Source organism: Pundamilia nyererei, unplaced genomic scaffold, assembly GCF_000239375.1.
Source record: "Pundamilia nyererei isolate P.nyererei 1_Seehausen unplaced genomic scaffold, PunNye1.0 scaffold00174, whole genome shotgun sequence".
NCBI lineage: Eukaryota > Metazoa > Chordata > Actinopteri > Cichliformes > Cichlidae > Pundamilia > Pundamilia nyererei.
Window position 1 is genome coordinate 387,934 of NW_005187575.1, and position 22,229 is coordinate 410,162.

Below are 22,229 nucleotides of genomic sequence, written 5' to 3' on the forward strand. Positions count from 1 at the left end.
CTTCAGCTAAAATGACTTAAAAAAAAAAACCCAAAAACGAAGTGTTTCTCAAAAAGCAGAGCTTCAGCTCATCTGATAATCCCTTGAATCTTGGACATTGTTTTTGTTAACTGCATTACAGCTAAACATGTTTTGGGTGTGGGTAAAGCCAAAGTGGTCACTGTTGCAGATTCTCTGCATGATGTGCTGAAAGCAGATTCTGGTAAGGTAACCGTAAGCCTTCCATACTTTAATCTCATTGCATCATGACATTCAGCACCATAAATCTCTCACTTTAATCTCCATTCTGAGGGACTCATATAAGCTAACATTAAATGATCTTATGTTGGCTGATGAAAAGATTCACGAAGACCATGAAAGAGTAAAGTGACAGGAAAAGCTGTGGTGATTCACAGATCAGAACAAAACCAGGCCATGCCAAACCGCAGGTTAAACAACAAATAGGAACAAACTGGAGGAGCCGGTCAAGATGATCCTCATTCAAGGCTTCTTCTCTTCTTCCTCTGCTTCTACTTCTATGTTCTCCAGGAGATTGTGCTTCTCATCCTCTGGCATCACAGGGACAGAGTTTACATTAAAAATGCGCCTGTAAAACAGAAAATAAAGTTTGTTGGAAGTAATCACGGGGGGGGGTCAAAATTTTTGGGACCCAACCTCTGGGTCCCAAAAATGAAGCAGATGCAAAAAGAACTGTAGTTCATCTAATGACCACTTGAGGTCAGCACCAAAAATTCAGTTGAATTTTATTTATATAGCGTGCACAATCACAGTTGCCTCAAGGCGCTTTGTATTATAAGGTAAAGATCCTACAACAGAAAACCCCAACAATCATATAACCCCTATGAACAAGCGCTTTGGCAAAAGGGGGAAGGAAAAACACTCAGCAGAACCAGCCTCATCTGCCAGGAATTTTTCTGCAACTTAATAATTTGAATTTGAAAGTTTAAAGTTAGGAGGCAGTTCAAGAAGTTTGCTCTTCTCTTCTGGTGAGTGAAATTCTAGCATTACATTAAACTGTTAGCAATATGCATGTCTGCACATGAATATGAATGCTTCCTAACCAAGCTTGCATTCTTTAGCAACTCAGCACGCCACCCTTTCATCTAAATATGGTGACTCCCACCTCCAGAAAACAAATATGGCGGCAGCCAAAGAGTAAAGAAACCAATAGGTGACAACAGCTACATTCATCTTGTATCTATGCAACAAACTCACTTATGTTCACAAATTGGGAAAAACACATCTAAGATCTTGACGATGACGGCTGATCCGACCACGCCGATCACGACCACCCACATGACCAGGAAGAAGAGAGGCAGGGATTCGGAACAGAAGCGCCGCAGACGCTCCCTGGCTTGCTCTACCCACTGACACATGGCCTGGGGAGACATTGTTAATTGTTGTGGAAGAAATTTTCAAACAATGTGCTCACTTTGTGAAGACTAGAAGTGTCAAAATTGAGGAAATGATGTGCTTTTAACTGCTGGATTGCAGGATTTCTTTTTGTATAGCTAACTTTGTGTAGTTTGTGATGGAAATATTACTCAATATTTTCTCCTGATAACATAAAATAACTACAAACTTTGACATTTTTTTCAGATCTTTCACTTTAATCTTCCTAATAGTAGAGACTCTGGCTCCCTGTTTTTACTCTGCGACTCCAAAGAGTAGCTTTGTGTGATTTACAGTATTTTATACTGGCCTTGGTTTATCCTCAGTCCGACCCTATGAAACTCCTTGTGGAGCAGACTGTATTGTTTGGAATGAGTGTGATCTTACTGCAGACTTGCACTTACAGAGTAAGAAGAAATAAGTTCCTTGGGTGGAGTTTCCATTTGATTCTGATCAGGCTGGCTCGGGTAAGTGTAATCAAGTTCATCATCATATCTGACATCATACAGGAGGTCAGGATCCATACGCAGGGGGGTCTCTGGGAGTTTTCCAGGGGATGCAATCTCTTCCCGGGTGGTCTCTGTGTGCTTCAGAGGATACTGGCTTGTGGTCTGAGAGATCAGCTGCTCTTCATCTGATTTGAAAAGTGCAGGAGGAAAAATATTAAATATTAATTAATAGCCAATATTCTAAACTGGACAGCTAATGAGTAGTTTACTGACAATTGGGACACAAAAAGCAAACCTTTTCTAGAATTTGGTGGATCTGTGACAACCACATCATTTTCTCTGGGAACCCTAAAGATATCACTGTGTCCAATGGGGTAGATGTTGGTAAACTGGGCCAGCTTCTGGAAGTCTGGGCTCATCAGTATTTTCACCTCACACATGTCAGGCTGCTGGACCTGAATAACACACACAAAAAAAAACAAAAAGGAAAATGCAGCAACTTTTTAAAATAAACATACTTAAGCTGCCTCTTTGATGCATATTTTATGGATGAGTCATCAGACTCAAAAGGCGCATCCCACAATGCATTTGGAATTTGACTTGAATGACAAGTCAAATTCTAGAATGCCGTACACAATGGCTACGTTCACACTGCAGGTCTTAATGCTCAATTAAGGATTTGATTTTTTGATCAAATCCGAATTTTTTGTCTGCTTGTTCACACTACAAATAAAATGTGACAGCAAACGCGCTCTAGTGTGAACCCTCAAAGCGGCCCGCATGTGCAAAAGAAGACGTCACACACAACGCACTGTTTAGACCCAGACCAAACAGTATTGTTTGACTGATGGCCCTTAATATAAAGACTTGTTTTGGACTTTACGTTTCTCAATTTTGCTTTAAGTTATAAAGTTATTTTGTTATTTAGATATGGCCTAATAATTATCCTTATTGCTGTTTTAGAGAGGAGCGGTGCTTCAAAGGATAGCTGCAGATTTCAGTCAGAATCTGCAGATTTCAGTCAGAATCTGCAGATTATGCAGTACAAATAAAATGTTCACGTTTCTCCAACGCTGTCTTCCAAACAGTTTCACTGGATGGCCAGCAAGCGTTCGCGATGTCTTCTTTAGCGCTGTTAATTGGCGTCTGTCTTGTGTCAGTGATGTAGAAGACGGATTTAATGCGACATGACCGTTCAAACAGCAGTCGCTTTCTAAAACATCAGATATGTATCAGATTCAGTACCACATGCGAAAGTGACCTAGATCGGATTTGAAAATATCGGATTTGTGCTGTTCACACTGTCAAACCGTGATCGGATATGGGTCACATAGGGTCAAAAAAAGCCCTGTTGTCACCATTATCCAGATTTCACAGTTAAAGCAAGGCTGACTGCTCATTCTAAAGTGATCTGTCAATCACAAGTGAACTCCCCGCCCCCATAAAAAAGAAGCTAAGTCTGGCTTGTTTGCTTTTTGTGCATGTTAAAGGGGACCATAATTTACAACATAAACACTAAGTTGCATCCTCTAAGACTCAAAACTAATGACTGGCATCATAATCGTCGGCAAAGTGTTTAATGAGGTCATAGAGCGAGGGACATTTTTCGAGAGACTTTTATAAACTTCTTTTAGCCACCACAATTGCCGCCCCCTGCTGGCCGTTAGAAAGAACCATATCAGGGCCCATTGTTCATTCAGTGGTGCTACTTTCAGTCACTGTGCAAATGTACTGTTTATAAGGTCGGGGAAACCTGCGTTCAGCTGAGACTGAAGGAGTCACTTGGATGAGTGAAAAAACATTTCTCCCACTGAAAACGCTACGTCCACATGAACAGAATCAACTTTTGGGATTTCCACATATGGTTCACATTTCAGACCTGGAAGCTATGTCCATCCGATTTGGCTGTACTGGAGAAATGAGGAAACACTATTTCCTGTTGCTACATGAACATAAACTGTTTTACTTTGGATTTTTGAATGTGAAAGCAAGTTTTTAAGAGCATCAGCTTTAAACTCTGGTCATGTTTAGTATAAGCAATCACCACCTCTTTAAAGCCACAGAGGCTTGTCCCCACATGATAATTTCAGTCATATTTACTCCAGAGTTATTCTTAACATTAAAAAAACAAACAAACTGTGAGATTCTGTCAGACAGCTGTACAATTAGTGTTTACCTCTTTGCCATCCATCTCTATCACTTCACTGAAGACCTGAAGAGCCACCACCTCCTCTGAGTCACTGTATAGCCTGTTCTGGCTCACCATCACCCGGGTAACAGTGGACACTATGTCCCCAGACTCAAACTCACTGCTCCCATTGACACTGTCCACTAAGAAAAACAAACAAAATGTAGCAGAATTAGAGGAATTAGAGGTTGAAATGTCACTGTCAAGAAATCCACAGACTTCCCTTGAAAACAAGAACTGGAGTTGGGTCTAACCAGTCTCTAAAAGACTGGTGGGAGGACCTTGTGCACAACTGAGCTGAGCAAGAATTTAAGAATTTTTACTTCTTGGGCTCCAACTGGCAGCTTCAACAGAACAGGTCACATTTCCCACTGTCTGTGCTCATTTGTATGTCTGAATCTTCATCTTTTATTGGCCAGTCTCTGATCTCTCCTGTTTTATGGTTACACTTTAATGAAGCTGCCAGCTGAAGACTTAGGCTTTTTCAGTTGTTGCTTCAACTGCTCAAATGTATTGCTTCTTTAATCAGCAGTACGGTTTTCAGCTATGCTTACTTAATGGGAAAATGTCTTCCTATTGATCACTTGGCATTTTTAAAATGATAAACTCACATTAGGAAACATAATGTGGAACCCAGGCACCTGTTTGTCTGTTGGGTAGTCCATTAAAAAACCATTAGTGATTTATGATTGTCTAAAAGTCCATTATCACTGACTTTTCCAATCACTGTAATGTTAATTGACTTTAAAGTGGACTTGTGTTCACTTCCAGATCCATATTTTTCTTATTGAATTTAACTAGACTATCACAGCATGACTCACAGTTCACCAAATACCAAAATAATCTGTATTTGTCTTATATAGAGCTTGCCCCTTGGTTCATTCTCAAAGTGTTTCAGACCACTTTTATTTAATGTGATTAACCACCATGTGGTTTTTCTTTTCTTTTTTAACAAAAACAATAAGGAAAAGCATAAGAATAAACTACTCTAATCTGATATACATTTGAAATCATGATTGATTAAACAATACTGAACTCTACTGAATTTACACTGACAATAATATTTACATTTCTAACATTTGAACAGTATATTTTCTTCCAGCTGAGATAAGTGCTTTCCCCTGATTAAAACCACAGTGGTTTGAATAAATGTGTGAAAAACTCACAGAGAAGCGCTTGGCAGTTGAACCTAGTGACCCCCGACAGCTCCACTGGGACGTCATTGACCAGCACCTGCTCTTCACTCACTGATATGTTTAAATTTATCTGAAAAAAGAAAAAAAAATAGACAAAACAAAAAGGCGACTAATTGTCGCAGTTCATACTTACAGAAAACAAACCTTCGGTTACTGAGCAGTTTACACCGAGTACCTGTAAGTTGTTAGAGTCTTGCAGCTGTGTGTCTGCCAGTGTCCCCGCTGTCACATTGATTAGGATGTTTTCCTACGGTGGTCAGTAATTAAAAACGAAAGGATTAGGTTTAACACTGCAATGCTTGTAATTTACAGTACATGTAGCTGTGCTCTATTGCAGGAAGCAGGTTCACTATGGCCACAAGTAAATAAAGAGTTACAGAGAGTTAATCACTGTTTTATATTTGAATGTACTTAACGGCTGTAACCACCTTAAAAAATTGAATGGAGGATTTTATCATTTCTCCCATGAAAAAACATTTCTTAATGAGATTTGCAGCTTTGGGACAAAATAAGCCACTATGAACTGATCCAAGAGCTGGTTTACTCAGAACACCAGAACAGGAAAGTGATGAACACAAACACCCACACAAACACACTCATCTACATGCATTGAATCAGAATGAAAAGAAACACACATATGAACATAGGCACTCGTTGATTGAGTGAGAATTGACGCACACACACACAAATTGAAATGCTGATTCAATTCACTGAGAAGTGATACACACACATGCTGATGCATGTGGAAGTGGAAGTGAACTGATCCAAAGCAGGTCCAGACAGAATGAGATGGGAAATGGCTGGATCTGAATTGGATACAGATTTGATCCAGTCTGAATCTGTGATCCTTATGCACTGTGCGAGTTGACTCCAAGGCAGACCTGTTTGCTGATGTTGACAGTGGGATGTTTTTTAATATCATTTAATGACTGAATTTCAGTCCATGAACACATTTCAACATGATGTGTAATCAGATTATAGTTAGACTTTCTACAGCCTCGTTTTAAAAAGTCACTTTAAAATCGGTTTAGTTCTTAAAATACCAAAACCATTTCAGCCTCCTCTTCACTCACATATTCACATCACCAAGATCTCAACTATGACAGGCATTTTTCCATCAGTGTGACCGATTACACAAATATGGTTGATCACTGATCAGCGTGTTCTGTGTCTAAAGATTTGATTAAAACGGTCAACCTTTTTATTACAGGGAAATAGTCAAGAGTTAGAAAGATGCAGACTAGCCTTTAGAGTTTTTTCTTTGTTGATAATAAATCCGCGTAATCGATGTATCAGTTGTTGACGACTAAGTGATTATAAAAGCACTCATGCTGGGTACATAAAACAGTAAACTAACGTGTAAATAGGATTTCTGTGTTTGTAAAATGTAAAATTCTGTAAACTAATTCGCTCTTCTATGTGCTATTTGGATGAGGAAATTGAAAAATGTGTTCAGGTGCTGCAGGAAGGGAGGAGTCTGTGGAAGGACGACTTGGTTGACTAAAACTTGCTAGTGAGCAAGGTAAGTTCACAAAGTGTTTCCAAGGTATCCGAGGCTGAGATTACGTTAACTCTCTTTCTGGGAGAAAAAAAAACTTGGGAATTTCCACTCATCAGGTTTAGCCTCAATTGTTGGCTAAACCTGGTTTCCGGAATAGGGCCCTGGACTCTCAGTAAGCTAATGCTATGATGATCAAGTTAGCTCCATATATTTGCTGCCTCCGTGGCTCTTACCGTATTCAGTTGTCTATTCGACGACTCTGTGCGAGTTGCTGAGACAAAAAGAAGTAATAGAACACAAACTGTCGACCACGTCATTTCCATTTTGAGTTCACTTCCCAGCAGCAGGACAGCTAAAACAAAAACATTGAGCACGCAAATGTACTGCGCAGGCGCAGATTTTCTTCTCGCGAGAAGAGGAACGTCAGCATGGCGGTGCTCCTTGAAACGAGTCTGGGCGATATTGTGATCGATTTGTTTACAGACGAAAGGCCTAAAAGTAAGACTACAAAAATTCTTACTCTTGGTGGTAGCTAATTTCTGTAAGCGGCTGCTGGTTGAGTCACTCACTGGGACGTTAAACTACAGAATTAATGGTTGCTAGCTACCGTCGTTAGCATGTTTGCTTCATATTCGTTTTAGTAACATTAGCCGGTGTTGTGCAAAGTTACCCATACATCGTGTTGCTATAAATACTCTGTTAATAAAGACTTAGTTAATTATAATTACTTTGGCTTAACTTGGACTCTGTGCTCTTTTTCCAGCTTGCTTAAACTTTCTGAAGTTATGCAAGATAAAATACTACAACTACTGCCTCATCCACAATGTGCAGGTAAAGCGAAATGTCCTGTATAAACTTTATGTGGTAGTGAATGGTTCAAATTTGGTTTTCTTTGGGAAACCTCAAGCAACCCAGAATACGGTATGTAGTAATAGCGGAAGTTGGGTGTAAGTGGTGTTGCATTTAGACCCAGTAATAAGTTAATATGGCAGAATTCAAATTCAATTGAAACTGCATTGTTGCCATAATGGCAAACCAGCATGTAGACGTTACCGTGCAAGAAAGGAAGGTTGGTGTTTCTACTGCTAAGTTTGTTCCCATGCGGTCAGACTTGTTGATTAGTCTAGATTTTAATTTCCTTTTAGTACCTCCTTGCTTGTTAGCCACAACTTGAGACAGATAGTCCTCAGAACTTTATCCATGTTCCATGGCTCACCTTTATCAGCAGGACAAGTCTCTAAATACTCCCAAACAGTTTACTAGTTACACTTGTCTAGCACCTGCATGGTCGTGCATGCAGTACGGCTCAGTTTTTCTACATGATAAACAAATGTTGTTCTTGTAAATTGAAGATTTTTTTTTCTGTGAAATTACAGAAAACAAGGTTCTGGTAGCTCATTAACGAGGCTCTCCTGTAATTACTTTCTATAGCAGATAATGAATAAAAGAAGAACTTTTCTGTCATTTAAATGTCTAACTGCCAGTTAGTTACTTTGGTGTAGCATGAATGGCCATGGGGAAGGTCTTTGTAAGCAGGAAAAATACAGTTAAAAGTCCACAATTTATGCCCCTCTTCACATTTTCCAAAGCCAGATCGTATATTTGACAACCCTGCACTAGAGAGATCATATCTTGGCGGGTTTGAGAAAACCTCACTGTTCCCTTGGATGAGCTGGAGTTAGTGGCCGAGGAGTGGGAGGTCTGGGTTTCTCTGCTGCCCATGCAACCCCAATAAGCAGTAGATGGATGGATCACTGGAAGCCTGAACGTCAGAGTATAATTTCATATTAGATTTGTATTTGATATTGTAAAATTAAATGAGAAAAATGTAGTAGCTGAAGTTTTAAAATAACTGGAGTAATTTCATTTCTCATTCCGTCGAGACTCGAGAGTCACCTGTGCGTACTCCAGGTATTGCCGCTATAAAGAGACAAAGTTGCTGCTGTCAGCCTGCAGCAAAGTCTAAAAGAAACCTATCAAATTGACACATGCAGCAGTTTGTCAGTTAGAGTATTTCATTCAGACATCCGTTATTTTAGCTTCTTCTTGATTTAGTTGTGCTGCCACTGCGTAAAGCAAACCCATTGTCAGGGTTTTAATGCTGCTGGACCACCGGGCGTTTGCCTTTGGGTGTCGTCTGCCAATTTTTATTCATATATTTAATCGTATGTAGACTTTTCAGTAGAAACTTTTAACATCTGTAATCTTCTCCATATTTTTTCAGACTCTAATGAAGATTTTGCACTTTTTCTGTCTTTTTCTTCACATTATATGTGTAACATGTCATAACTCTTCATCTTCTTTCCAGAGAGACTTCATCATGCAGGCTGGAGATCCTACTGGCACAGGTCGTGGAGGAGAATCTGTGTATAGGTGAGTCTTATCCGTCTTTTAAGAGGGCAGCAGATTGAGGATGTTGGACAAAAAATAAAGATGCTCTCCATTGTGCCTTATTAGCAAACTGTATGGGGACCAGGCACGCTTTTTTGATCTGGAGAAAATGCCACGCATTAAACACAAGAAGAAGGGGACGGTGTCCATGGTGAACAATGGAAATGATCAGCACGGCTCTCAGGTGAATGAGATGAGCACCCAGTGTTGAGTGCTTTCAGACCAGTAACCACAGAAAAAATACATTATTATTCATCCCCTGTTGGTTAGACCAGATTAGATGATCTATAAACATATTCAACATTCATACAGAAATCATAGATCTGTATGTAATATATATTATAAATACATTTTAAATAATATTTTGCAAGATTGTTTAACATGAGATACTATATCTAGAGGTATGTTTCTTCCTAGTTTCTAATTACCACTGGCGAGAACCTAGACTATCTGGATGGAGTTCATACAGTGTTTGGGGAAGTGACTGAGGGCATGGACGTCCTGAACAAAATCAATGAGGCCTTTGTTGACAAGGATTTTGTCCCATTCCAAGATATCAGGCGAGTCAAGACAAACTGTATTGCACTTGTTTTATCAACTTGAAGAATAATGTTAATGCTGCATTCATTATCACTTTAATAAAAAAAAACCTCAGGGCATATTATTATTATTATCATCATTATTATTATTATTACATTTTGTTGTAGGATAAACCACACAGTGATCCTGGACGACCCGTTCGATGACCCTCCTGACCTACCGGTGCCTGATCGATCGCCTGAACCCACCAAGGAGCAGCTGGATGTGAGTATAGGGCCGCAGCTTCAATTAGATAATGTTCATAGCAAGATCATAAAGCTAAGATAAAAAAGATATCTATCTCATATTTGCGATTCTAATTTGAACAACCTTAAAGGTCAAACACCTTCTTTAACACATCCTGAACTTTCTTAGGCAGCTTGCTTGTTAAAGTTGTTTAAAAGAATATTGATCTTGATGGACATCAATGCTCTGTTTTGGATGTTGGCTGCCTTCTCTGTCAAGATGACCCCACACTGCCCTGCGGAGTCCAATCCGTGACTGATAGTGTTCTGTTGTGTGTTTTTCTATCTAGGTATGCTTCGACTGCAATGGCAGTCAGTTTGACATCATTGTAATGCTGAAAAATTAAGCTGCTGCCAGTCAGATCCTTTCCAGATGGTTTTTCAGAATCGAACGATACTTTGTTGCGTTCATAATTCGATCAGTTTTGACAAGATCCCCAACACCACTGGCTGAAACTTAACCCCAAACCATGACAGAGCCTTTGCCATGTTTTACAGATGGCTGTAAGCACATGTTTTCTGAATTGTGTAGAAGTAGTACTTGTACACACTGCAGTAAAAGAAGCAGCCAATATGCAAAAAACACTTTGAACAATCGTCAGAAAGCCAGGAGAACTATTGCTCAAAAACCACTTTAAAAATTAGGTCTGGCACCTTGGAAGCAAAATCTAAAGAAATTAGCATGACTTCTGTACAGTACCGTAAGTAAATGTTTCTGCCATGGCTGTGCAGAGTGGCCGTATCGGTGCAGATGAAGTGGTCGATGATACAGATGGGAAAGGAGCCGAGGAACTGGAGGAGAAGCTGAAGGAGAAAGAGGCCAAGACTCAGGCTATCCTGTTGGAGATGGTAAGATAAGGAAACCTGCTCTCAGCTTTATGTTGAAGTGTGTGTGTGTGTGAGAGAGTGCGTGTAAGAAGATGCAAAAAAATAAATACTCAAGCTTTTCTGTTGTAAATCCATCCAGGTGGGCGACCTCCCTGATGCAGATGTGAAGCCTCCAGAAAACGTGCTGTTTGTGTGCAAGCTGAACCCAGTGACCACAGATGAGGACCTGGAAATCATTTTTTCTCGCTTTGGATGCATAAAAAGGTGACGCTTCACTCCAAGTACTACAAAGTATCTTGTTTTTCAGTTATTTCTATTTATTATATTTTGCCTTGGTTCTATATTGTCTTCTTCAAATAATCCTTTGTTCTGTGTAGCTGTGAGATCATCAGGGACTGGAAAACTGGAGACTCCCTCTGTTATGCTTTTATAGAGTTTGAAAAGGTAAGTGTGTGTATACTGCAGTGATGGCAGTTTAAAGAAAAAGTTCTAGATTTAAGGAAACACTTTTTTCCTCTATAATAATAATAATAATAATAATATAATCAGTGCATTATGTTTACTCTATTTATAGTTTTTAGAGATATCGTGATGATCTGTTTTGGTGTCATGAGCTTGAGCCAGGGCACGGTTAGCCTGGTTAGCTTACTGATTAACATGTCCCTAATGACATGTTTGTGTGTACACATTTGGCATTTCAGTTTGCATGACACAACCAGTATATCTTTAACAGTCTTCCATGTTTCACTGTCTTTTGTGTGATACATATCTGCAGAATGGGGAAGCATATCTATCAGTATCAGTAAAGTAAATACAATAAATTTAGTGAAAGTGATAGATGGGAAAACCCTGGTCAGGAGTAATGGAAATCAGTCATGTTCTTATAGTGACATGTTGTTGTCATGCCGTGCCTCAGTGGAGTCGGTATCATAGAGAAGTGAGAACTAAACCCACGATATAAGACTGTGTTTATCATGAAGGTGCTGTCAGCCTGCTATACATTGTGAAAATAAAAAACATAAAACTTTGATTTTGTGGAATTTGCCCCAGGTTATGACTGGTAATGACTTATAACTATTAAAAGGGCAACTCCCTGTGGTAAACTCGTAAATCTACACCATCAGAAGATAACGAAGAACACAATCATGGACTATTAGTTTTTTCACTGACTATGGTGAATTATTGATTGAGTGCACTTGGCCTCAGAACATCCCAACACCTGCATGCACACCGCTGGAGCTTTCAGAGGCGTTTCAATCATGTTTCATTTAAAAAAACAAAACGGGTTCAAATTATTTGGGTTAGCATTCGTCCACAAGAGGGCAAAACAATGCAAGGCAGTGCATAGCTAATTGTAGAGTCACATATATTGCAACATAAGCGCGTCTTTAAAAAGATCTACAAGCATATAGATTGCAAATGAAACAAACAAAAGAATTATGTTAAAGTACATCAAATGTATATTTGAAACTTTGAGCGAGCTCTGCTATAAAAATATGGAACAGCAGTTATCTACCTCAGTGTAAATAATGATCAAACGATCAGTAGGGTTCCTCTGACGTTCACTCAGTGGGATGGTTTCTTCCTGTTAAAAGTGATATTTTTCTTCCCACTGTCACCAAGTGCTTGCTTGTGTGATTATTGAGGTTTCTTTCTAATATTGTTAGGTCTTTATCTAACTATATTAAGAGACTTGAGCCCACACTACTTGGGTAGAATATTTTTCTTTTTTACTTTTACTGTTTTATCCTGTTTTTTATCACCAGTAAATTCATTACAACAAAATATTTCCAAACAGGTCTTCAGGTCTGCACTCACTGGAGCAGAGTTGAATTGTGAGCTCTGCCGTTAATACCGCTTCTCTGGTTAATGAACTATTCCAGGCCTAAATCTGTTAGGTTTAAGCAGCAGGGAAATGTTTGGCTCATCTGTAAAACGTGCAAAAGTATGCGGATCTTAATAGACAGGAAACACTAAATTGTATTTTATTTATAATTTACTGGTAAGTTTATCACCAGCTGTTGAGACCTTTATGTGGATCAGCTTATACAGGGAGTGCAGAATTATTAGGCAAGTTGTATTTTTGAGGAATAATTTTATTATTGAACAACAACCATGTTCTAAATGAACCCAAAAAACTCATTAATATCAAAGCTGAATGTTTTTGGAAGTAGTTTTTAGTTTGTTTTTAGTTTTAGCTATTTTAGGGGGATATCTGTGTGTGCAGGTGACTATTACTGTGCATAATTATTAGGCAACTTAACAAAAAACAAATATATACCCATTTCAATTATTTATTTTTACCAGTGAAACCAATATAACATCTCCACATTCACAAATATACATTTCTGACATTCAAAAACAAAACAAAAACAAATCAGCGACCAATATAGCCACCTTTCTTTGCAAGGACACTCAAAAGCCTGCCATCCATGGATTCTGTCAGTGTTTTGATCTGTTCACCATCAACATTGCGTGCAGCAGCAACCACAGCCTCCCAGACACTGTTCAGAGAGGTGTACTGTTTTCCCTCCTTGTAAATCTCACATTTGATGATGGACCACAGGTTCTCAATGGGGTTCAGATCAGGTGAACAAGGAGGCCATGTCATTAGTTTTTCTTCTTTTATACCCTTTCTTGCCAGCCACGCTGTGGAGTACTTGGACGCGTGTGATGGAGCATTGTCCTGCATGAAAATCACGTTTTTCTTGAAGGATGCAGACTTCTTCCTGTACCACTGCTTGAAGAAGGTGTCTTCCAGAAACTGGCAGTAGGACTGGGAGTTGAGCTTGACTCCATCCTCAACCCGAAAAGGCCCCACAAGCTCATCTTTGATGATACCAGCCCAAACCAGTACTCCACCTCCACCTTGCTGGCGTCTGAGTCGGACTGGAGCTCTCTGCCCTTTACCAATCCAGCCACGGGCCCATCCATCTGGCCCATCAAGACTCACTCTCATTTCATCAGTCCATAAAACCTTAGAAAAACCAGTCTTGAGATATTTCTTGGCCCAGTCTTGACGTTTCAGCTTGTGTGTCTTGTTCAGTGGTGGTCGTCTTTCAGCCTTTCTTACCTTGGCCATGTCTCTGAGTATTGCACACCTTGTGCTTTTGGGCACTCCAGTGATGTTGCAGCTCTGAAATATGGCCAAATGATGATCACGCTTCAGAAGCTTTGCAATTTTGAGACTGCTGCATCCCTCTGCAAGATATCTCACTATTTTTGACTTTTCTGAGCCTGTCAAGTCCTTCTTTTGACCCATTTTGCCAAAGGAAAGGACGCTGCCTAATAATTATGCACACCTGATATAGGTTGTTGATGTCATTAGACCACACCCCTTCTCATTACAGAGATGCACATCACCTAATATGCTTAATTGGTAGTAGGCTTTCGAGCCTATACAGCTTGGAGTAAGACAACATGCATGAAGAGGATGATGTGGACAAAATACTCATTTGCCTAATAATTCTGCACTCCCTGTATGTAAGAAGACATAATGGGATATGCAGCAATAGAAATCCAGGATGCTTCTTGATTCAAGCATGTTAGCAAATTACATACAGTACTACGTCTGGGCCCTGTTGTGATCTGTAATTCAATTTGACACCCCAGCTGTTATTGCTAATGTATGTAACTTATACTGTATTGTTACCATTCATTTATACAAATATAAAATGGCTTAAAAGTTAGAACCAATTTTTTTTTTATAAAAGCAAAAAAACAAATGCAGGTCTGTGTTGTTTACTTCAGTTGTTCAGCTGATGTCCATGTATATGTTCCCTAATTCTTGATTTCTGATTAATGAAAGTTTAAATATTCATTGGTAGTGCTACATGGTGTGAGTCCCAGCCAAGGGGTTTTCCCTTATGATTAGCAGAGAGGTTTCGTGCCATGTAATCTCTGTCAGTAGGGAGGATACCTTTGCCTGTCATTCTTATTTAAGGAGTTTGGCACTTAATGTCAAATTCTCCTCAAGGTCTTTTCTTCTTCTTGGATATCTGATAGTAGGCACTGATAATGGTTCTTATTGGAAAACCTTGCTGTTGTTTAGAGGGTTTCTTATTGTTTGATTAGTTCATTAATGTTGAGAACATCTGTTTTTTCTTTTCTTATTTTTGGAAAAGCATATTTTTGCTTTTTAAACGCTGAAAATATCATAAATATAACAGATTACTGCTGTCTTTTGGTTTCAGTTTCCAGTAACTTAACGTTTTATCAAAACTCGATCTTGATTCTTGTTTCACATGATTGATGACGCATTAATTCCTGCATGACTGTCAACGACATGCACAGATGTTTTTGGACTATTCATATTGAAGCTTTAGTATTAGTGGTTTGCTCTTGCATGTATTTTGGAGCCAGACGTGTCCATATTTAGGCCAAAACGTATTAACAGCTTATGCTAGCTAGCTTGGTTATCAAGTGGCATCTATATATTAGTGTGTCTGTTTACATTCAGTGCACACAATATAAAATACTAAAAGTTCAGTCACCAAAACTGAACCACAAACCTTTTATACCACTTGAATCACCCAATGAGATGTATTGCTTTGTCAGATAAATTCATTAATAATGCTACAACAGCACAAACACACTGGAGAAGACGAGTTCAGAATTAGCAGAGGTGGCTTAATTCCTACAGAAACGCCCACTGCAAAGCTGTTATGAAACTGAAAACTGTCTATAGGCCAAGATGTTTGTACCAAATAGCATTACTGCAGTCTGTGGAGAATAACTTGCTTTTGAAGTTAGCCTCAAGAGGCCATAAGAGGAACTACAGTTTTTGTCACTTCGGTGCTGGTAGACGTTGCCATTTGGTCTGCATATGCAAACGTCCTGGTGGGAGGGGGTTTTCAGTTTAATGTGTGTTATAGAATAGAATTCAACTTTATTGTCATTGCACATGCACAGGTACAGGGCAACGAAATGCAGTTTGCATCCATCCAGAAGTGCTTTAGTGATATAGATATATTACAATTTATATTAGCAATAATATAGATATGTGAGTATATTACAGAAATGGGTCTATTATTGTGTGTTATAATGTACACGGTATGAAGTATGTTGTGAATATTCTATAACTATAAGTATGTACAGGCTGTAGTGAGTACAAGCTATGTACAGGCTATGAACAGGATATGAAAAACTATACAGAATATGAAATAAATAACTTTACAGAAATCTGAGATATACAGCTATACAGAAATGGGAACTATGCAAGTTGTAAACAGTTGTAGGATTAAAAATTATCATATGTACAGAATGATTATTTACACAGAGCTATACAGTAGTGCAGTTAAGATAAGTGAGGGTGTGGATAATTTCTACAGAGGCTATGTAAAGTGCTATGTTATATAACCTAAATTATAATGTTGAGCAAAGTAATCAGGACTACAACTTTTACCATTATCGAGCAGCTTTACTACCAGTTTTTTTGTTTTGTTTTGTTTTTTAACTGAAGAAGCTTCTCGGATGAGAGGTGAAATGTCTTCAAGCAACTTAAAGAAGTCCAGACGCTTTTCTTTCCAAGCTCCTTAGATTTACTGTGGGGGTTTTTTTTCTCCACAGCAAGAAGACTGTGAGAAAGCTTACTTCAAAATGGACAACGTGCTCATTGACGACAGACGCATTCACGTAGACTTCAGTCAATCAGTTGCAAAGATCAAATGGAAAGGGAAAGGTAATGAAGCTGAAGGCTTTGTGGTTTGCATGTTAGTTGATGTTGTTTAAAGTGCACCAGTTACACCAAAGTTTCTGTCATTAGTGGTGTTGTTCTCCCTTTGTATTACCACACCTTTTCATTAGCTGTGACCTTCACTGCTTTCTCCGTTTCCTAGGGGGGAAATACACTAAAGACGACTTCAAAGCTTATGAGAAGGATGTAGAGAATCGATCCAAACTGGCTCTCAAGGATCAGGTGAAGCCAAAACAAGAGTATCCTTGTGCGTCAATAGGCTGGGATTGAGTTTTCCAGCTTTTCCACTTCGTGCCACAACATATCATTCTGCAGTACATGCCAGCTGCTGTGTGCTTTTTTTTTTGTTTTTTGTTTTTTCCTTTTCTTTTCCTGGTTTGAGTTGGCAGAGCTTTCAGAACTGACTGTCTCAACTTCCTGGAGATTTCCATAACTCAGGTAAAAGTTCCAAGTACAACCTGATAATCGAGGAAGAAGAGGAGGCACCGAGTCATCGGCACTCTGAGAAGAAACATAAAGAGAAGAGGCACCATCATCATTCAGATGATGAGGACAGCAGGAAGTCCAAAAAGCGCAAGGTAATAGTCAGTCCATGACATGACATAACATTTTTTTCTTTGCTCGCTGATCAGTAGGAATTGTTTTAGAAATGTTTTTAATTCTGTTAGTGATGCACCTAAAGACATGCGAGCCACTTCATTAGGTACGCCTTTTAACTGTCCAGTAACACAAATATTTATCTTTGTGTTATTTAATTATGTTCAAATCACACAACAGCAACTTAATGCATTTAGACATTAACAAGATGACCTACTGAAGTTCAAACTGAGCATTAGAATGGGAATTGTTAAAGTGACTTTGAATGTGGCAAATGGGCTGGTCTGAGTATTTCAGAAACTGCTGGTCTACTGGGATGTTTCCACAAAATAGTCTCTTGGGTTTACTGAGAATGTTCCAAAAAAACGGAGAGTATACATTGATCACAGAAGCAACCTTTTGATTTACTTATCTGGATGACTGAGCATGCATCGAGACATATACACTGATATGCAGTTGTCTGTGTAAAAATGCCTTGTTGGTGTCATAGGTCAGAAGACAATGGCAACACTCCATTTTCCACTTATTTAACAGGGTAACACATGGTAATGAACATCAGTATACCAAACACATAAAGTGTAATCATGTCAGATCATCGGAAAACTGCTCATTTACAACTGCAGTCTCGGAGCAGGTTGCATTAAACTTTATAATAAACAAAAAACCATAGAGATATATGGCGAAAACAAAAAGCATGAATAGACACAAATGAGTTAAAAGTGGTCACAGATGTGGTTTGCCAATGTTTAGGATAAGCTTTTAACAGTATGTGGAGTGCTCCTTTATTGCCACGGGTAAACTATTCTAATATTTAGTTCCCTTTAGTGACAGCACAGTTTGTCCACGTGCAGTGCCCTTATAGGTGTCGTGCTGTTTGAGAAAAGTCTTCTAAATAGTTTAGAAGCTTGTAATCACAAGCTCTACTGCCCATGTCACATCCAGCTAACATAATAACAATGAAGGAGATGTGTAAGAGAGTAAGCAGCAGTCAGGTCCTGAAAATGTGTTGCACTTGTTTAACTGATGATCAGACGATTCGAGCACCTCTGTAACAGCAGAGGTTTTGGTTGTGTGTGGGACTGAACTGTTCAAGAGAGTGTTATCACCGCACCACAGAGGAAAGATATCGGTGAAGGTTTTAGAGAAGCCAGTCTGGGAAAGGTTATAAGGTCATTCCCAACAATTTGAATTCCACCATGGACAATAAGATGGATTATTCACAAGTGGAAAAGACAGTTGTCAGTGATTCAGAGATCGGACCTCCCAGCAATGCTCTGAGAAACTGTAAAAAACACAAGAGGTACATCTCATTATACGAGCCTCAGATAACATGTTAAAGGTCAAAGATCATTACAGTTCACTTGGCAAAAGACTGAACCAGTATTGATTTTTCGGATCAGCGGTGTCCAACTCCAGGCCTCAAGGTCCTGTAGGTTTTAAATGCGTCCTTGAACCAATACAGTTGATTTAAATGGCTAATTTACCTCCTCAACATGTCTTGATGTTCTCCAGAGGCCTGATAATGAACCAATCATTTGATTCAGTGTGTTGACCCAGGGACAACACACCTGCAGGACGCCAACCCTTGAGGCCTGGAGTTGGACATCCCTGATTTAGGGTCTGAAATAATTATACTGTGTTCACTGAGTTATTTCCTTTGTTATACAGAGCTGCAATCACAGTGCATCACTGAGCCCTATTTAGTCTAGGTCTATACACACAACACACACAGTTGAATATAAATGTTTGACAGAAATCTGCCTCGTTAGGTGATGGGCTCGCTGTCAGTTACAACCGTCCCTGAGTGTGTTTTACAGCGTCTGTGTTTACAGGCGAGGAGTTACCTGGCTGGCTGCCTAATTAGGTTATGAAGTGATCGACTCCATTGTTTACACACTGACCTTTGATATCTGGAGTTTCCTCGTTTCCATTAAAACCATCTGTCAGTGTGTAGCCCAGCACATTGTGGACAGTCTGTTGATTGTGTTAAAAACCGTTTGTTCTCATTTCTGCAATGACTCCACAAAAACATGTGTGTCACATGTTCAGCTGCATCATATGGAATTTAATAGTCAGCATGTTTTTCACAGATGGTATCAGATGTCAAGATAGCCCCAGCTTATCATGTGATGTGTTTCCTTGTTTCTTTGGTTAATTATACATTTGTCCAGTCAGTATTTACTTTTAATTATTCTCCTAAGATCTTCTTTTCTAGGCTCTTTTGCCTAGAAAAGAGCCCAGTGTATCAACACCTCCACAGGGAAAAGAATGGAATAGATTGGTTGTTTTTATGTTTTTTACAACTTTGGATGTGGAGTGAAACCAGTCAGGACAGAATTCATTGCAATATTTATATCATTGCATTTGTGTAACTGCTCTACTCATGTTTAAGTATAGCAGTAAATGCTAACACTCAAACATTTATGGTCATTTTTAAAAGAAAAGAAATACACTGTTGTTTTTGTAACGTGACATTGATCAGTCATGTTGTAAATATACATTTTTTACTGCATGACTTGTGTCTAATGTATAATAGTGTCAGACAATATGTGGATCTTTCAGTCATGTCATAAATAGCCTCAGTGTATGTAAAAGGTTAACTTAAAGGTCATATTAAAGGGATTTTTCTTAATCAGAAGGAGTCCTTGCAGGACTTCCTGCCCGCCGACAATAAATAATTAGTCGTTTACTTTATTTGAGAGAAACCTGCATTTTCCTGTTATGTCTGAACTTCGGATAAGCAAAAACGGCTCGTGCATGAATAAATCCAGCCCTACCTGAAAAACGAAGACAAAATAAGATTCTTGGAAAATATTTTCCCGAGTGCCTGAGAAACACTCATTTCCCAGAGATGCCATGGGTCCGAGGGGAAAGTAGCAACTTTTACCTTGAAAAAGCGAAACATGAAATTTGTTCCTGTGCGTTATCTGTCAGGTCTTATCTTGTGTCAATCCTTTTGACTGATCCTTGTTCTCAGGCTTACAAGTTGAACATAACTCTTGGCTGACTGACGTCATTTTCAGTTACTGCAAATTTATTTCCTGCATGACACACGCCTTCAGAATCTCCTGAAACTGAAACAGTTTACGAGCTGATTGCTAGCCTAGCAGCATTAAGGCTGCAAACCACCCTCAGGATGCTTTGTGCAACACGCTGGAAACCGGGTAATAATAGAGCTTATTGTTCCATACGTATGCAAATCCTACAATTGTGTACTGATGAAAATATATTAAATACCAGTAACCAAAAGAGAGAAGAGAACATTTTTTGTAGCTTTCTCTTTATGGACTTAAAGACGAGCTGCTTTACTGAACATACTCTGCCTCTCCTTCTTTTCCAGGACAGTGAGGAGGGCAGGCGGGACAGAAAGGGAGGCCGCCAGCGTTCACGCTCACGATCTCGCTCCAGAGACAGGGACCACAAGCACAGCAAGTCCCGGGTCAAACATGGGAAAGAGGGGCACGATAAAGGCCACAGGGACAGGAGCCGCAGTCGCTCTCCCAAGAGGTCCAAGGACAAGGAGAAGAGTAGATACAGATGAGGGAGGACAGAGGACGAATGAGATATATATGTATTTGGACCACAGCCACTGAACTGTGATCATCATGAAATGTCTGAATATTCATCATCTTAAACTTCCTCTTAAATCACTTGATCTTGACTTTTAGGGAACTAGTCGGGTGATTGTCAGGTTTTTGTCACGTCGTCTAGATCGCCACTAAGAAATGTTTTTTTATATGTGCATTAAAAGTTCACTGTAACGAGGTTTTTATTTGATCACTTCTTTCACTTCATTTGAATGCCGTGACAGATGTCACCGAATAAGTGTTGTTTACTTCCTTTCCTTGAACCCCACACATTTTTTAGAACAAAAGTGGTAGATGATTAATATCCAACCTTCAACTTTCTGACTGTGCGGTCTTTTACATTTAGAAAATGTCAACATGGAAAATTGCTGGGTGGTGTAATCAGACTGCTGAGGGAATTCACTGGTGTCTCCCTCCACCCACCTCCTAGATCTGGGGTCACACCGTAGCTCAAAATGCCACTCAGTTGCCATCAATTAAAAGCCTGCAAGGGGAAGATTTGAGGTATTATCATTGTGGTCTTAGGTTAATATAGTTTACTAATGAAAAGAAGATGAAAGGATAAAAGCAAATGCTGAAATAAAAACGTCATGACTGTAAGCTGATTTTAAACCTGTTGATGTGCCATGAGGTTTGTAACTGGACAGGTGGCTACCACAAACTAAAATTTGTCCCCACACAAAACTGCATGGCGTTGCTGTGGTTAGCGCTGCACCACAAGAAGGTTCCTGCTTCTAACCCTGGCTGCAGCCTTTTATATGTGTTTGGGTTTCCTGCAAAAAGGCACGAAAATGTAGGGCAAGCTTATTATAGCTAACTAAACTAAAATTAGTGTGAAAAATTGTTTGAGTTCGCAATAAAAGTCAGACATTTAAAAAGACTGTTGACTTCCCGATGAGGCTTTTATGCACATGTTTATTGAGACTTGGGATGTTTGTGATGGCTGTGAGTGAATCTTTTGCTCCCACATATACCCTCTGTATAATAATAAAAAGACTAAAACTAACACAATTAAACCAAAACTAAACATTTTCAAACAATCAGAACTAAACTGAAACAAACAAACCCACTCTGGAAACTGACTGAAACTAAACTGAATAGGAAAGTTTAAAAGTCAAAATGAATGTGAAAAAATACTAAACTAAAACTCTGGTTTATGTATGATCTGTTTTAATGGGGCTATAAGTAGGCCATAAAATTCGAAATCATTCTACTAGTACATCTCACAAAGTTAGAATAGTAAAATTATTATGGTAATTTAATTTTTAAAAGGTAAACATCCACATGTTCTACATTCATTACACATGAAATCTTTCAAATATTTTCTTGTTTTTACTTTGATGATGATCACCAGTTAATCCAAGTGCAAGTCTGTGGGAGGAACCCAGAGAGAACCCACGAAGACACAGGGGAAAACATGCAAGCTCCACACAGGAAGGTCCCGGCCAGGCGGTTGATTCAAACCTCAGAGACAACAGTGCTAACGGTGTTTGAGTAAAAATTCTTCCAACGAGATGAGTACTGAGTGCTCTGTCTAGTTAACTGTCATGGGGAATATTTCTACCTGGTGATCACTGACTC

General features: G+C 39.2%; 2 protein-coding genes across 4 annotated transcripts; one reads left to right on the forward strand and one right to left on the reverse strand.

Annotated features, from left to right (window-relative positions):
* Positions 1 to 208: 208 nt before the first annotated feature.
* On the reverse strand, positions 209 to 7,061 carry ginm1 (glycoprotein integral membrane 1). The gene is made up of 8 exons (XM_005746181.2): positions 6,960 to 7,061; positions 5,401 to 5,472; positions 5,196 to 5,295; positions 4,018 to 4,172; positions 2,137 to 2,296; positions 1,797 to 2,026; positions 1,216 to 1,379; positions 209 to 586 (listed from the first exon to the last, which is right to left on the reverse strand). The coding sequence occupies exons 1-8, from the start codon at positions 7,047 to 7,049 to the stop codon at positions 481 to 483; spliced, it is 1,077 nt and encodes a 358-aa protein (XP_005746238.1). The 5' UTR covers positions 7,050 to 7,061; the 3' UTR covers positions 209 to 480.
* Positions 6,664 to 20,828, forward strand: ppil4 (peptidylprolyl isomerase (cyclophilin)-like 4). 3 transcript variants are annotated; one of them, XM_005746179.1, is made up of 13 exons: positions 6,664 to 6,747; positions 7,490 to 7,557; positions 9,035 to 9,099; positions 9,184 to 9,301; positions 9,535 to 9,677; positions 9,825 to 9,921; positions 10,674 to 10,790; positions 10,909 to 11,033; positions 11,147 to 11,213; positions 16,338 to 16,449; positions 16,607 to 16,703; positions 16,910 to 17,042; positions 20,402 to 20,828. In XM_005746179.1, exons 3-13 carry the CDS (start codon positions 9,047 to 9,049, stop codon positions 20,600 to 20,602), a joined length of 1,263 nt encoding a protein of 420 aa, XP_005746236.1. In that variant the 5' UTR covers positions 6,664 to 6,747; positions 7,490 to 7,557; positions 9,035 to 9,046; the 3' UTR covers positions 20,603 to 20,828. The 3 variants fall into 3 exon arrangements, with proteins under 3 accessions (XP_005746236.1, XP_005746237.1, XP_005746235.1); XM_005746178.2 differs by lacking the exon at positions 6,664 to 6,747 and adding an exon at positions 7,135 to 7,224; XM_005746180.1 differs by lacking the exon at positions 7,490 to 7,557.
* Positions 20,829 to 22,229: the final 1,401 nt, after the last annotated feature.

Coding starts and splice junctions, on each gene's coding strand:
- ginm1 (XM_005746181.2), bottom strand. CDS start 7,049: ATGGAAATGACGTGGTCGACAGTTTGTGTTCTATTACTTCTTTTTGTC. Junction 2,297..4,017: donor TAGAGATGGATGGCAAAGAG/GTAAACACTAAT, acceptor TGTGTTATTCAG/GTCCAGCAGCCTGACATGTG. Junction 1,380..1,796: donor AACTTATTTCTTCTTACTCT/GTAAGTGCAAGT, acceptor ATGTCTCCCCAG/GCCATGTGTCAGTGGGTAGA.
- ppil4 (XM_005746178.2), top strand. CDS start 7,155: ATGGCGGTGCTCCTTGAAACGAGTCTGGGCGATATTGTGATCGATTTG. Junction 7,225..7,489: donor TACAGACGAAAGGCCTAAAA/GTAAGACTACAA, acceptor CTCTTTTTCCAG/CTTGCTTAAACTTTCTGAAG. Junction 10,791..10,908: donor AGGCTATCCTGTTGGAGATG/GTAAGATAAGGA, acceptor AAATCCATCCAG/GTGGGCGACCTCCCTGATGC.